The 15,122-nt window shown below is 36.6% G+C and overlaps 1 protein-coding gene across 4 annotated transcripts; it reads right to left on the bottom strand.

The window, feature by feature from the left end:
* Nucleotides 1–1,341: 1,341 nt before the first annotated feature.
* On the bottom strand, nucleotides 1,342–11,375 carry LOC136854588 (oxidized low-density lipoprotein receptor 1-like). Of its 4 annotated transcripts, none has more exons than XM_067131000.1 (9): nucleotides 11,241–11,375; nucleotides 9,658–9,835; nucleotides 5,044–5,120; nucleotides 4,370–4,567; nucleotides 3,658–3,781; nucleotides 3,198–3,368; nucleotides 2,708–2,813; nucleotides 2,255–2,328; nucleotides 1,342–1,635 (listed from the first exon to the last, which is right to left on the bottom strand). In XM_067131000.1, the coding sequence occupies exons 2-9, from the start codon at nucleotides 9,833–9,835 to the stop codon at nucleotides 1,376–1,378; spliced, it is 1,188 nt and encodes a 395-aa protein (XP_066987101.1). In that variant the 5' UTR covers nucleotides 11,241–11,375; the 3' UTR covers nucleotides 1,342–1,375. The 4 variants fall into 4 exon arrangements, with proteins under 4 accessions (XP_066987101.1, XP_066987122.1, XP_066987112.1 ...); XM_067131021.1 differs by having other exon boundaries at nucleotides 1,342–1,614; XM_067131011.1 differs by having other exon boundaries at nucleotides 5,044–5,117.
* Between the last annotated feature and the right edge of the window lie 3,747 nt (nucleotides 11,376–15,122).

Raw genomic sequence — 15,122 nt, 5'->3', positions numbered from 1 at the left:
ATAAACATTTCGGTCTTTTGTCAGTAGCTCTAGAAAATATGATACAAAAGCAAATAAACTTAATAAAACATAGCACACCGTATTTATAACAAGATATAGTAAAAAGGAAATGCCGAAATACATTTTAACCATGTATTTTTCAATGTTACGAGCCTTTGAGAGTCTTTCTCTTGAACTTGATTTTAAAAGATATATAATTTAATACCACATGAACATTTCGGTCTTTTGCCGGTAGATCCAGAAAATATAGTACAAATGCGATTAAACTTAGCAGAACATAACACACCGTATAGATAATAATAGAATAGCAAAAAAGGAAAAGGCAGTAACATTTCAATAACTTACACGAGGGTTTTACCATGGTTTTACCTTGCTGATGGTGATTGTTTACATGAAGGGTAACTTTCTTGGTTCTGGTAAATGACTGACATGGGAAAGTTATACAAGAATTATTTCGATACTGACTGCTGAATCTAGTTCGAATGTTTATCATTCTGTTAATTTGTAGTTTATACTGGAACACAAATCACGTGAACCAGCATTATCCCATGCCCTGATATGTTTTGATCACCAGTTAACCTACTATTCCACTTTCCCGACATAAACTACAACGTATTTCTTATAAATACGATTTCAAGGGAAATCTGTAGACAAATCTCTCTCAGGCAGATTCAGAGATCATGTATTACTTTTACGCTCACTAGAAAATGGTGCAAACCATTCGCTAACGTTTTAAAGCTTCATGTATTTCTCTTCCCATCCTACTCCAGAATATAGCTTTTTTATTGGCAGCATTTTCACATTTTGCTATGATATAAGGGCAATTAAATGTAATCCAAGCTCTTGAGCGTTTTCTTGTATGTAGCAGATTATATCGAGCTATGCCTGTTAAACTGTGAGATTCCCTTCAGAACTAGAAATATGTCTACATTGCTACTTACTACTAACTACTTATAAAAATGTATTTGATTTGGTGCAGTACAGTACTGTGTTATTTTTACAATTTTGTTTAAATTGTGAAGGTTGGATAAAGGTTAAGATATACATGATGCGTTTATACTCATGTCAATTAAGTTGCTTCATGCAAATAAGTTGACTCAGTGTGATAAGCCCAACTATGATAAAAGAATGTTGACAATGAACGGGGAACGAAAAATAATAGGTCTTAGCCCTAATAGCAGAAGCCAAATAGAATTCCACAGGCTGACGATTAAGTGAAATAATGATGAAAAGATAAACCATTTTGTTGAGTCCTATTAAAATCATTTTTAATACAGTAGTAAATATTCCGGTGGGCCCTCACCTTCCTAAGAAAGGAAATATGTCAATAAAATCCGTGACCATTGTTTATTAGAGTCTATATTTCCAAGGGACATTAATTAGACGGAGTAGATTTCTGCTCGCATATGAAATATTTCTGGGAGTCACAGGAATCGGCACCGGCGCGGAACCTCCACCAACTGTGCAAGAACAGGCACCTCTCGTCGTTCTCCAGGGGATCCCCCGGTTCTCCTCGACCCCAGAAATCGACCTGGACCTCGACGGGCACCCCAGATACCCAGTACCACTTCTTGTCATCCTTGAGAGTGGCTCCGACCCAGAAGCCCCAACTCCCTGAGGTCGAATACACAGATTCTGAGAGAGAGGAAAATTTGGGCTTCATATGCAATGCCCCGGAGACCAGTGGCTGAAGTGAGGTCTTGTTATGGGGAGGGAACAATATGGGCTTTTAAAAAGGGGTTCCTTAGTCAAATACCTGGTTTTTACCCTTTTACCTCACCCCATTCCTGTTTCCTTTCTTCTATCTTGCTGTCTGACCACTCCAACTCTGTTTTTACAGTCTTAAGCACTGAATGGCTGAAAGTGCCCATAGTGCTTGGTTTTTGGCCTAATTTTCATAAATTAATCGATTCTTATAGCAATGCCTTTCTTTTTAGAGGTAAGGATAAACATTAGACATTATTAATCAAGGGTCTACGATGGCTTTAGACAGTTTGAAAAAATTGTCACAAGGATATCTAGTAAGTAATAACCAATTTTTCATTGCCCCCTTAGAAATGTATTTCTTCAACTGTCAAAAGTACTACGTTTTCGGAAAGCAAAAAGAGGATTTCTTATTTTTACAATATACAGTTAATTTCTTAATTGATTTACCTGTACAGACTTCGCATTCCAGAAATAAAAAAGTTGTGCTTAGGGATTTGTTATCCAGAAATAGTTAATGTTGTCAAAGACAGAGCAATTATTCACTCACCTGGGAAGGTCTCGTCCAAGAAGAGAACTATGTCATAGAGGTCATAAGGGTTGGCAAGATCTCCGTTGAATTCCCTGAAAGAAGAAGAATAACATATTTTTGCTCTCTCCATGGTGACTTGGATCAGTATTACATAAATTTATTAAAACTGATTGATGATGCATATTGAAATATTAGTGAAAGACGGAATTCTCATAATATGACAGCTTTTAACATATTGAATTCTGCGGGATAGAGGTAACTTAAAGAAAGGAAGGTTAGAGAAATTTTGTTGACAAATGGGATTCACATTACATGCTAATGCAAGAGGTGTTGGCTAGATGGCATTCTGACGTCAGTTTCTGAATATACATCATTGAGACCTAATGAAGACACATTATCTAAAGAAAATTGCTGAAAGGAATCAGTGAAATCAGAGCCAAATCTATTTAGAAGAACAACATAGTATCTCACTCGCAGTGCTGTCTAGCCCGTTCCCACGTGTAGCGCTGGGTGCTGTGGACGGTGAAGCAGCCTAGGCCTATCCGCGTATAGGGATGCGGACAATGCAGGTTTTCATCTGAGAGAAGAAAAACAGAGCTGCACTTGCTGCTTTCATATCATGGAATGTTTTTAATAGACCATATAAAATTGGGGGGGGGTGTTAGAATATATATGCTGGTTATATTTCTTCACGAAATGAGGATCTAGAAGTTCTCAATTGGTTTGTGGCAGCTTGACTACGATGACGTCAAGGCTTAAGTGAAAGGTCCTGGCTTGTAAGAACTGGTATGTGCAAAGGTTTTATTTTGTGCACTTCTCAGAGTTCAACACTAGAAAACAGTAGTAAAATATTTGTCCTTTTTCCTAGTAAAAATATTTCCTTTGGTTAAAAGCAAGAGCGACATAACTTTTCCTTCACTAGTACTAATGCTACATACGTAATAAGTAGGCCTACACGTACCTGGTCGTTCTAACGAACTGTCTACTGAGGTTTCTTCCGATCTGTCTGTTTTTTCAGAGGGACGGGCGCCCTTTCCTTTGGCCTTTCTCAGGGCGATAAGATTTGAGGTATGCCTACTGACCGTCTTCTCTAGGCCTTGTAGGCTCCCTTGGACTTGGCGGATGACTTCTCCTGTAAGAAGGAGATGAAGAAGAAGAAGAGGTGGAGGAGATATCGACGATAAAACTTTCAAATATAGACCTAGAATGGGAATTCTGTTAAATGCTTATTGACATGATCGGATAAAAACGGGTCTTATGCTAAAACTGATGGTTTTTGTTCATACCAGCCCCTTTTTCTGTTATTTTGCTTCAAAGATTTCGAGAACAGACCTGAGTGGCACTTAACTCTAAGATTTACTAAAAAAAAAGAAAAAAAAAATAGAAATTAGACCGACAGAAAAATATGCTTTGATGTCTACCTAAACTGTTGACTCTTTCTCCAGTACTCTTGACTTCGATGGTCGCCTCCTGAGCGGCCAATTCTGATTTCTGAAGGCCAGCTTTGATTTCACTTTCCAGCCGACCTAGGTGCTCTCTCCAGGCCTGAAAAGAAGATAAAAAAATTCCAGTTTTATGAGGGAAAGTTGAGAGGGAATTGGGCGACTAGGTTACCGTAGGCCGATAGCGTTTAAAATTTTTCAATTTTAATTTTTGACCTATTTTACCTGGCTTCAAGGGCTACAAACCTAGATTCAAGTTATTGATACAGCGAATCTTTCCTAAGAAAGGGTTACTTCTCGAGAACTCAAAGTTAAAGAAGAGGAGTCATTAGTGAAGATTTTAAGTACAGCGTATTCGTTCGTAATGTTTAAGTAATGTCACTTACATGAAAGATAATTTCTGGTAGTACCATTAGCAACCTGTTATTTGAATGGGAACTTAAAGAGTCAGTTTCTTACCTGACTCATTTTCAGTGACAGAAACGTTTGAGATGTGAACTGAGTGACAAATGATGCTGGGGAGTTAAGGAACATCTTCACACATCCTGAAGGGCTCATCAGAGGTTAAAACCCCACCCACGACGCCCTAAAATAATGTTAAAAGGCAAAGGACCACTTCGTACTTCCTGTAATGATGCTGATAGTTAAAAATCTCTTTCGAGAAGCTATTATCTCCAGTTAAGCCCCTCACCTTGCTCTCCTCCTTGACCGTGTGCAGCTCTGACCTGAGGTCATGCACGGTGCGTCTCAGGTTCCTCTTGCCCATCTTCTCCGACTCCAGCTCTGACCTCAGGGCGGCAACCATCTGTTGCTGGGCACTCTGCACCTCCGCCACGGAGGTCATGGCTAACTTCAAGCTCTCCGTCTGGGCCAGTAAGGACGAAACTGCCTGGGAAATGGTGGATAGGCCTAGATAAGCAAAACGGAATGAAACTTTATGGGACAACTGTTTTACCATTTGTTAGACATGAGTTTCTTTAGATAACATTTTCCATTAATCCCAGGAAATGTTCAAAAAAGAACCAAGAGGGGATGGTGCCTTGGTCTTTCAATGAGCTTATCCAAAACGCTGGTAAACACAGTTCACTCGGTATTTTACGAGTTCATTCTTATTTTGATCTGTTTGTTTATTGATTTATTAATTTGTCTCCTTTTGTTTTATAATAACTGATCTCTTTTCCCTGTGATTCCTATTATCTTCTGTAACTTCTTTCAATTGAACACCATATTCTTTGGAAGATTGGATTTTAAGTGAATGGCCCCTGTAAGTTTAGTCCTTATAGATAGGGGTTTATCTTCTGAATAATAATAATAATAATAATAATAATCCAGACAAATAGATATACAGAACTTTCAGACACTCACGTCACTGTTCTGCCGGAGTGTCTGCGTTATCAGTTCGGTCTCAACACCGAACACGCTCTTCTCTCTGGGTCCTCCTGTTGAAGAGAGAGAAGTTTTCATGAGGGGAAATTCATGGAGCTTATAGCTTGACCCTAGAATATAGTTCCTTCGCACGAATGCTCGATTTCCAGGGATCTGTTTCACTTCTATTTTAACAGGATACCTTTCTTAAGCGCTGAATGAAAGAAATGTTGTATACCGTTTCATAAGTTGCCCATAATGACAGACATAAATCTATTTTGTTTTCCTTTTTTTATGTCGTCAGCTGCAACAGATTTTGTTGCGTGACGTTTGTCATACAAATAAAGTTATCTAGATATTGGTAGGATCATTTTGGCTTGCTAACAAACGTCGCCATATCTATTACTAAATATTTCAAAGTGGAGTGTAGGTGTTTAGCACAAGGCTGTGACTAATCTACGACTAGGCTCACGTAAATTAGGTTTATAGTTACAGGAGGTTAAGCTGTGATGAAGTGACCCCCATTTTTAGTTTTCTGTAAAAGAAAACTATTGTGCAGGCTTTGTCTGTCCGTCCGCCCTAAGATCTTAAAAACTACTGAGGCTAGAAGGTTGCAAATTGGAATATTGATCATCCACCCTCCAATCATCAAACATACCAAATTGCAGCCCTCTAGCCTCAGTAGTTTTTATTTTATTTAAAGTTAAAGTTAGCCATAATCGTGCATCTGGCAACGATATAGAACAGGCCACCACCAGCATTATACCGAGACCCCTGAAAGTTAGATCTATTTTCGGTGGCCTTGATTATACGCAGTAGCGGCTGTGCAGAAAACTCGATTGCGCTGAAGAAACTTCGGTGCATTTTTTACTTGTTATTGTTGTTGCTTATTTTCGATGGATATTATCGTTCTCTGCCTGATTTTTAACGTGATCAATCAGAACTATATTAAACTTGATTCTGAAAGTCGGTACTGGTTGAAACTAAAGCCATTATATGTGGTTGTGAAATGTATTGAGGATAAAATCGGGCAGAAGGCAGCACCGTCAATGTGTAAACAAACAGAGAAATTAATATTAAAAGTTATTGCTATTGACGAGACAAAAAAGAAATAAAAGCTAAAGAAATTATTTTGGGAATTAGAGGAAACTTAGGGTAAAATAGTATCAGAAATTATTTTGCCTAAATGCTCACATGTTTAATAAGAAAAATGAGTGTGTGTATGTATGTGTGTGTGTGAGAGATGTGTGTGTGAGAGAGAGAGAGAGAGAGAGAGAGAGAGAGAGAGAGATTTCTATTTTGAAGCTAAAATCACGTCATGAATGAGAGGTTTGGAATAATAAACGAAAATTATCTGGCAAGTACCATCACACAGACATATGCGGTTGTATTCTGCAAGTATATAAAAAAAATGTATACATATAATAAGTACTCATACTTGTTTCAAGAATATTACCAAATGGAAAAAAAATAATGCAAGATTCTAAAATGTGGTTTGTGTGAATGATTTAGCTAATATCGGGAGTCGATTTAACTAGTCATTTTCTAACAGACACCATCAGTAACTAAATCGTTTCTGGTACTCTGTACATAACTACATATAAATCTCTGACTTACATTGGGATCGAACCCAGGTCTCTCAAGTGAAAGGCAAGGGCACTGCCAATTGACCAACGCAAGTCAGCACCTTTTCCAGAGAGATAGGCCAACCTGGGTCGATCCCGATGTGAGTCAGAAATTTATTTCTGTGAAACGCGTACTCATGTGTTGATTAGCTCCGTAACTATGTATAGTGAAACTGAACTGTTTTCCCACAGTCCAGAATAACTCATAGTCATCATTTTCTGACTGAGGTAACTGACAGTAACTAAGTCATTTCTGGAACTACAGATTACTGGGTGCTATTTCGGCTTGTTACCTACGCGTCGCCCCAGTGATTAAACCAGGGTGTTCCTAGACATTTTTGAGGGCAGAGTCCATTTGGGCCCCTCTTATGGGGTGAGCAGGAAGCAAGGGGTTGTGGGATAAGCCCCAGGAAAATTTTTAGAATATGAGCAATTTGGGATCATTTTAAACTTGTAAATGAAAATGTCAGAAATTTTATTTCATAAATTTTGCATTTTGGAGCCCCTCCTCACTTTGGGACCTGGGGGGCGATTTCAAACAGGCCCCCCCGCCGCCCGCCCGCCCCTCAGGAACGCCACTGTATTAAACATGGCAGAAACTCCTTAGGACGCATAGAGGGTAAATGTCTGGAGTTGCGATCTCTATACCAGTAGTACGTAGTTCGGTGGTCTTCCACCAGGGCAGCACTGCAGAGCCTTGCAGCCATCTTTAAAGGTCTGGTAACTGGCAAATTGAACATGGGCTTAGTGCAATGGTGAATTTTTTTAATCAATATGTTTAAAGAGTAAGTGTTTAGCAAATGTTTAGGGTTTAGTGAGTAAGTGTTTAGTGAATGTTTATGAGTAAGTTGAATGTTTATTTTAGGGTTTAGTGAATGTTTTGTGAATGTTAATGAATGTTTAGTGTGTAAGTAGTCGGTGAATGTTTAGTGAGTGTTTAGGGTTTAGTGAATGTTTTGTGAATGTTAGTGAATTTTTATTGTGTAAGTATTCAGTGAATGTTTAGTAAGTGTTTAGGGTTTAGTGAATGTTTTGTGAATGTTAAGTGTGTAAGTATTCAGTGAATGTTTAGTGAGTGTTTAGGGTTTAGTGAATGTTTATTGTGTAAGAATTCAGTGAATTTTTAGTGAGTTTTTAGGGTTTAGTGAATGTTTAGTGCGTAAGTGTTTAGTGAGTTTAGGGTTTAGTGAAGGTTTAGTGCATGTTAGTGTTTAGTGAATGTTTAATGTGTAAGTATTCAGTGAATGATGACTGTGTAAGTATTCAGTGAATGTGTTTAGTGAATGTTTAATGTGTAAGTATTCAGTGAATGATTACTGTGTAAGTATTCAGTGAATGCCTAGTGAGTGTTCAGGTTTAGTGAATGTTTTGTGAATGTTAGTGTTAGTGAATGTTTAGTGTGTATGCATTCAGTGAATGTTTAGGGTTTAGTGAATGTTTAGTGTGTTTAGTGAGTGTTTAGGGCTCAGTGAATGTTACTGTTTAGCATGTAAGTATTAAGTGAATGTTTAGTGTGTAAGTATTCAGTGAATGTTTAGTGAGTCTTCAGGGTTTAGTGAATGTTAGTGTTTAGTGAATGTTTAGTAAGTATTTAGTGAATGTTAGTGTTTAGTGAATGTTTAGTGAGTGTTTAGTGAATATCTTGTGACTGTTAGTGTTTCGTGAATGTTTAGTGTGTAAGTGTTTAGTGAGTCTTTAATGAGTGATTAATGAATGTGCATTGACTGTTTAGCGTTTAATGAGTGTTTAGGGGCTTAGTGAGCATTTAGGATTTAGCGAGTGTTTAGTGTTTAATTAGTATTTAGGGTTTAGTGAGTGTTTAGTGTATAGTGAGTGTTTAGTGAATGTTTAGTGAGTGTTTAGTGTATAGTGAGTACTTAGTGAATCTTTAGTGTGTAGTGAGTGCTTAGTGAATGCTTAGTGTGTGTTTAGTATTTAATGAGTGTTCAGGATTGAGTGAGTGTTTAGCGAATGTTATCTGAGTGTTTGGGGTACAGTGAGTATTAAGTGTTTTATGCGTGTTTAGTGTATAGTGCGTGCCTAGTGAGTGTTTAGTGTTATTGAGAGTGAGTGTATAGAAAGTGTGAGTGTTTAGTGAGTGTGAGTGTACAGTATAGTAAGTGTGAGTGTTTAGTGAGTGTAAGTATATAGTGAGTGTTAGTGTTTAATGATTGTACATTACTGTTTAGTTAGTGTTTAGTGACTATATGCAAAGAAAGTCCTGCAATTTACAGGAACCATTTATGCTAGACACTGCTTAGATCCAAGAGCAGATGCTTAGGACTTGACCACAATGGTTGGAGTGCTTAGGCCAACCTGTTTTTGTAAGGTAATTTTTCTCTGTGAAATTAGGTCAAGTAATAATAATAATAATAATAATAATAATAATAATAATAATAATAATAATAATATCATATAGTAGTAAAACAGATAAAAATAATAACAGTAAAAATAATATATATATATATATATATTATTTTTAATGTTATTTTTATCTTTTTTGCTATTATTATTATCTTAATAGTAGAACAATAGTAAAAACAGTATTAATAGTAATAATAATAAGATAATAATAATAGTAAAAAAGATAAAAATAATAACAGTAAAAATAATAACAGTAATAAAGTATAGTACTATGAGCTGGACCGAGACCTTTCAATATGGCCGTCCGAGGTCACATGCTTGGCAGGGAGATCGCCACTCCAGTGACTGATGCTCTATGTTAGGACGCCGTGTTTTAGTACTGGCCCCTCGGGGATCAAAGTATTATGCACACCCATTTCTATATTGTGTGGTCGACAAATTATATTAATAAACAATATCTTCGTGCGGATGTCTGCTTTACATTTACCGTACAGTGTTTAGTACTAGCACCTCGGAGTAGGTGAAGCGTAGATAGCAAGCCAAAGTAGCACCGATCACTGTGTATCCGTGAAAGTGCATTCTCTACAGTCCAGAAAACTCTGACGAATATCTGCCTACTTATTACCTCTGCTACAGGTTCTCGACGTGCTGGTTATAGCCTCAGAGATCTCCCTGAGGGCGGCAGCAAATTCGTCAGCCCCACAGAGGGGGCTCGTCCCTCCTGGGCCAGGGGGGACAGCCCCTAGCACCCCTTCCTGAAGAAGGACCGCCAAAAACGTCAGTGTGATCAGGGAAGGCGACATCTGTAGAATACAAAGGAATAGACATTTGTAGTGATTTTTGTCTGATAACTCTGAATCCCCTTCGTGGATTTTTACGAAATCTGGATCAGGGGGGTTCCTATTTACTGGCAGGAAGTGAGTCAGTTTTGGGAAAGATGAGAACTTGGGCTTTGGGGAGATGGGACTTTTTTTTCAGAATGGTGGATTTCCCGGCCTTGGAGGATGTTTACAGTACTTTGCAGATGTGAAGGGTAAAGAATATTATTACCGGATTCAGATGGAACAAAAGGGCTATTTTGAAAACATTTGCCATAGGGTGATTTGTTTATATATATATATATATATATATATATATATATATATATATATATATATATATATATATATATATATTCTGAAATCCTCATAAATATTTATAATAACTCAAAATTAACGTCACCATATTTGTTCAGTCGCTCGAGACATATATGACACACACACACTTAGTTTGTGACAAATCATAATTGTGAAGCAAGATATCAGCTCTTGAACGATAGTGACACAATTGTAATTTACCAGCAGATGATACTGCTTTCTATTCCAAGGTCCAGAGATATCTGAAAGCCACAGTAATTAGACTGACCTTCAAATAGTAACCTACAATCTTTGCTTACCCGATAATACAATTCTCAGAGAAGGGAAGCAATCTGAGAGATGAATTAAATTGTTTTCAACAAAAACTGTTTTTAAAATAATCATTGTCACTGAATCGTTGCATCCTCCAGCTTGTAAATGGATTTTAGGTGTACGCAACATCCTTTTTTAAAGAACTTTTCGTAAAAGGTTTGAATGGGATTTAAGTAGAATATTGGAACGACTGGATGACATGAATTGGAATAAGTAAGAAGACAGTGATTGCTTCTTCCAAAGAATTTTGCAGTTTCCAGAGAGATATTTCCATGATTACGAAAGATTTTATGTGAATGTGAAAGACGTATTGTAGGAGTGCCACGCGAACACACACACACACACACACACACACACACACACAACTGTAATTTCGTCAGAAAAATCTGTACAGTTTTTTTTCGACAACGAACGTTCGTAAACCTGAAAAAAAAATAACAGGTCATAGCTTTCACTCTGCTTTTACTACTTGATTTTCACCCTTGCTTTCCCTTGGTTTTCCACTAAAGGAAAGAAGATTATAACAGAAAAAAGTTGTAATTATAGCCACCACGTTTATAATCCCTTTTGAATAGTATGTTTTTGTCTCTTGAACTTGGCAACTTGATCCGTTATATCCAGTTAAAGCAGAAAAAGTTATACTCAGAAACTGCCCTGTTAAAGCCTCCTAGACTTGCATTCCTCTTTTGCCCCCCAGGGCGGCGACTGGTTACATTCTGTCTCATGCAGGCTCAAAAAAACTTGAAGCTGTTTAACTTACCCTGCCTTGACGAAGGTAAGTGCTCCTTCAGAATAATTCCTGATCAAGAACTAAAATCTTTCACAAGGCCGATCAAAGACTAAAGAAGAGTGAGCTTATCTGCTGCTTCTTCCTATCTCTCATAATCTCTCAAGTACCCACGAGAGGACGAGATGGAAAGAAGAGAGATAAACATCTCAGTCAATATTTTCGTTTGAAAGTTGACTTAGATAAAATGGGATCAAGGTTTCTTGGTGACTTTTCAAAAGTTTTCTCTTTCTTTGTTGATCTTGTGAATGGAAGAACAGGCGTTCGTCTGTCTGTATTAGTAGTAGTAGTAGCAGGGATTTGCCTTTAAAACGGCTCTTTTATCTTTGTATAATGGTAATATTAACGGTAGTAGTAAGCATATGCCTTCATAAACAGCTCCTTCGTCTCTGTAGTAGTAGTAGTAGTAGCAGCAGCAGCAGCAGCAGCAGCAGCAGCAGTAGTAGTAGTAGTAGTAGTAGTAGTAGTAGTAGTAGTAGTAGTAGTAACAGGGATTTCTCTTTGAAACAGCTCCTTTGTCTGTATAATAGTAGTAGTATTAGCAGGGATTTGCCTTAGAAACGGCTCCTTTATCTGTATATCCTAACAGTCTTTGTCTTCATCCTAACAGCTCCAGTCTACTTGCAAAATAAAGTTGCAAATGAAAGTACAATTTAAGTTTATTTGCATAGACATTCTGCTTATGTTTTCTGAAATAAGTCCTGTGCTTAGTACCTTGCTGTATGTAAGCTCACTTATGGTTGACATGTTATAATTCCCTAATTTTCTGAGTACCTTCCTTCACGTCTCTCATGATATTTAAATACTTTTTTACTCTTTATTTCCGTTTATAATTCATTATGTAAGACATATAGTTTTACTCCCAAGGTGTCAGTGCTACCAACACACATTTAAAACGTTCTCATAAGCAATATTCAAGGCCCTTATAATCTTTCATTCCTTTTGTAGTCCCGGTTGATACCTTCAAGCCTTTTCTGAAGGCCAGGGAATCACATCAGTGGTACAACGCAGTCAGTTATTTTGAATATAAATGACAGAATTACCCGGAATCAAATTTAGCATATCATTCACTCCTCTAAAATTGTATAACCTCAAATAAAGGAAAATTTAGTGTTTTTTTATTATATTTTTGCAATGAGTCCTTGTTGAAAATTTTGCTCCACAATATTGTTGAACGGAAAGAGAATTAGGTATGTCTAATTTCATTCTACTTGCACTGATCTTTTTTCATAGTTTTTTAATATGTAATAAGACTTCTCGTGTTTACAAGTATACTTTTCTACAGGCTCTTTATAAGCGATCATTTCCATAAGGTTAATATATTATATATATATATATATATATATATATATATATATATATATATATATATATATATAACTAATCTTCAGGAAAACGTTACAGATGTAACTATACTGTAACCTTGGGAATAATAAGCTTTGAAACTTTGAAGAGACAATTAATTATTATTGTTATTTTTTAGCAGACGAACTCTATTCATATGGAACAAGCTCACCAAAAGGGCCATTGACTTGAAATTGAAGCTTCCAAAGAATATGGTGTTCATTATTATTATTATTATTATTATTATTATTATTATTATTATTATTATTATTATTATTATTATTATTATTATTCAATAGATGAACCCTATTCATATGGAACATGCCCACCAAAGGGGCCACTGACTTGAAATTCAAGCTTCCAAAGGATATGTGTGTTTATTATTATTATTATTATTATTATTATTATTATTATTATTATTATTATTATTATTATTATTATTATTATTATTATTATTCAGAAGGTGAACCCTATTCAAATGGAACAAGCCCACCAAAGGGCCACTGACTTGAAATTCAAGCTTCCAAAGAATATGGTGTTCATTTGAATGAAGTAACAGAAGGTAATGAGAAATACAGAAAGAAGAGTTCAGTTACTAGAAAAGAAAAAGCAATGAACAAATTAATAAACAGATAGATAGACACGGATGTAAGTAAATGATTAAAATACAAGGCGAATCGTTTTAGGGTAGTAATGCGTTGCATCTTCGCTTGAACTTTTTGCGGTTCCAATTGCGGAAAGAGCGGGTACATATGGGCCTTCTATTCATATTCAAACGCTTCGTAGGCATTAATCGTCTTGTTTTGACAAAGGACACTGAATGCCCGAGAAGTCTTAACCTCGCCGGAGGCGTCCCTCGAATGAAAATGGTCTGTGCTTCCATAACCGAAGGTGTGGACTTTGAACAACTCCTGACGCAGGAACGATGGGTGTTTTACGTAATGAACGACTCGGGTGTTACCAAAACCCTCTCCCTTTCCCCCTCCCTCTCTCTCTCCTTCTCTCCCTCCCGTTGGTTGGTTCCTTATAAAGTTCTCCTACAGGTAAGGACTTCCCCCCCCCCTCTCTCTCTCCCTCCCCACAGGTGAGTTCCTTTCAAAGTTCTCCTACAGGTAAAGGACCCCGTTGCGTAAACTTCAGACGTGTGGAAGGTGTTGATGTCCTTCGAAAATATAGGTTCCTTTTATAATTTTCATTTAAAATAAGCAGCAGATATAGTCTACAGGTACCAGTTCGAAACTCTTGGTTTCTGCTAATGTATAGTCTACAGTCTACAGGCTATTGTCTACAGTGGGTTCCCGTTATAATTTTTCTTTAAAACAAGCAGCATATACAGTCTACAGGCACCAATTCAAAACTATAAGTTCCTGTTAGTCTATAGTCTATAGTCTACAAGCTATAATCTACAGTGGGTTCCTGTTATAACTTTCCTTTAAAAGGAACAGCATGTATAGTCTACAGGCACCAGTTCGAAACTATAAGTTCCTTCTAGTCTAAATCTATATATCATAGTCTACAGGCACCAGGTCCCTGTGTGTCCACAAGTCAAAATTAGACGCCCCAAAGACACCGAATCTTTGAAAAAACTGAAGAAAAGTCGACGCTTTTCCAAAATCATCTGTCTTCAAGTGAAAGCTCAGGTGGATCCCATGACCCAAGAGTAGGTCAGCAGTCGCCAAATCCTAGGCCATATGACCAGCTTACAGTATAATATAGCTATTGCGAAATAGTTGAATGGGAACTCTAGAGAGATTCGAGGTCAAATGATCGATGAATTACACATGAAAAATAGTGCTGTTTGACGCGAGCAAAAGGAAGCATTGAAGTGTGGCATACAACAGAGTTCATCTAATATTCGGCAACCTGCGCCGAATGTTTTTGCATGTGCATGTGGAAATGCGTAGTAATTTTATGACATTTCCATGGAAAGTATTACTGTTACAGATACCTCTCTCTCTCTCTCTCTCTCTCTCTCTCTCTCTATCTATCTATCTATCTATATATATATATATATATATATATATATATATATATATATATATATAATATATATATATATATATATAAATATATGTATATATATATATGTATATATATATATATATATATATATATATATATATATATATATAGATATTTATGTGTTTTTATCATCGAAATGATACTAAATGATACATTTTGTAACACATGATATTAGCCATTAATGAACCTCACCATGGATACTTTATTGAAACAGAAAGAAATACAGCGACATCATTAATGATACTGATAAGAATTGCACGAGGGAATTTTACGCTATTAAGTTACCCGAAGACATGAAATTAATCCAGACTAGAATTTTCACTTTTCTTTTACCTGGGATTGTTTGATATTTTGATTGTTTGGTAGTTTGACTGTTTGATATTTTGATAGTTTGATAAAGTATTATCTTCAAAGTATAGCGGAGAAACATTTGAGTAATCCGACTCTTTCGTCAATTTCATAATCACTTTCATTGACAACTGTAAGTTT

The sequence above is a fragment of the Macrobrachium rosenbergii genome, chromosome 3, assembly GCF_040412425.1.
Source record: "Macrobrachium rosenbergii isolate ZJJX-2024 chromosome 3, ASM4041242v1, whole genome shotgun sequence".
NCBI classification, from domain to species: Eukaryota; Metazoa; Arthropoda; class Malacostraca; order Decapoda; family Palaemonidae; genus Macrobrachium; species Macrobrachium rosenbergii.
Note: the sequence above shows the minus strand (reverse complement) of the source record. Positions and strands in the feature narration are given on the sequence as shown.

Coding starts and splice junctions, on each gene's coding strand:
- LOC136854588 (XM_067131000.1), bottom strand. CDS start 9,835: ATGTCGCCTTCCCTGATCACACTGACGTTTTTGGCGGTCCTTCTTCAG. Junction 4,568..5,043: donor CACTCCGGCAGAACAGTGAC/GTGAGTGTCTGA, acceptor ACCATTTCCCAG/GCAGTTTCGTCCTTACTGGC. Junction 3,369..3,657: donor AGAAAGAGTCAACAGTTTAG/GTAGACATCAAA, acceptor TCCTTCTTACAG/GAGAAGTCATCCGCCAAGTC.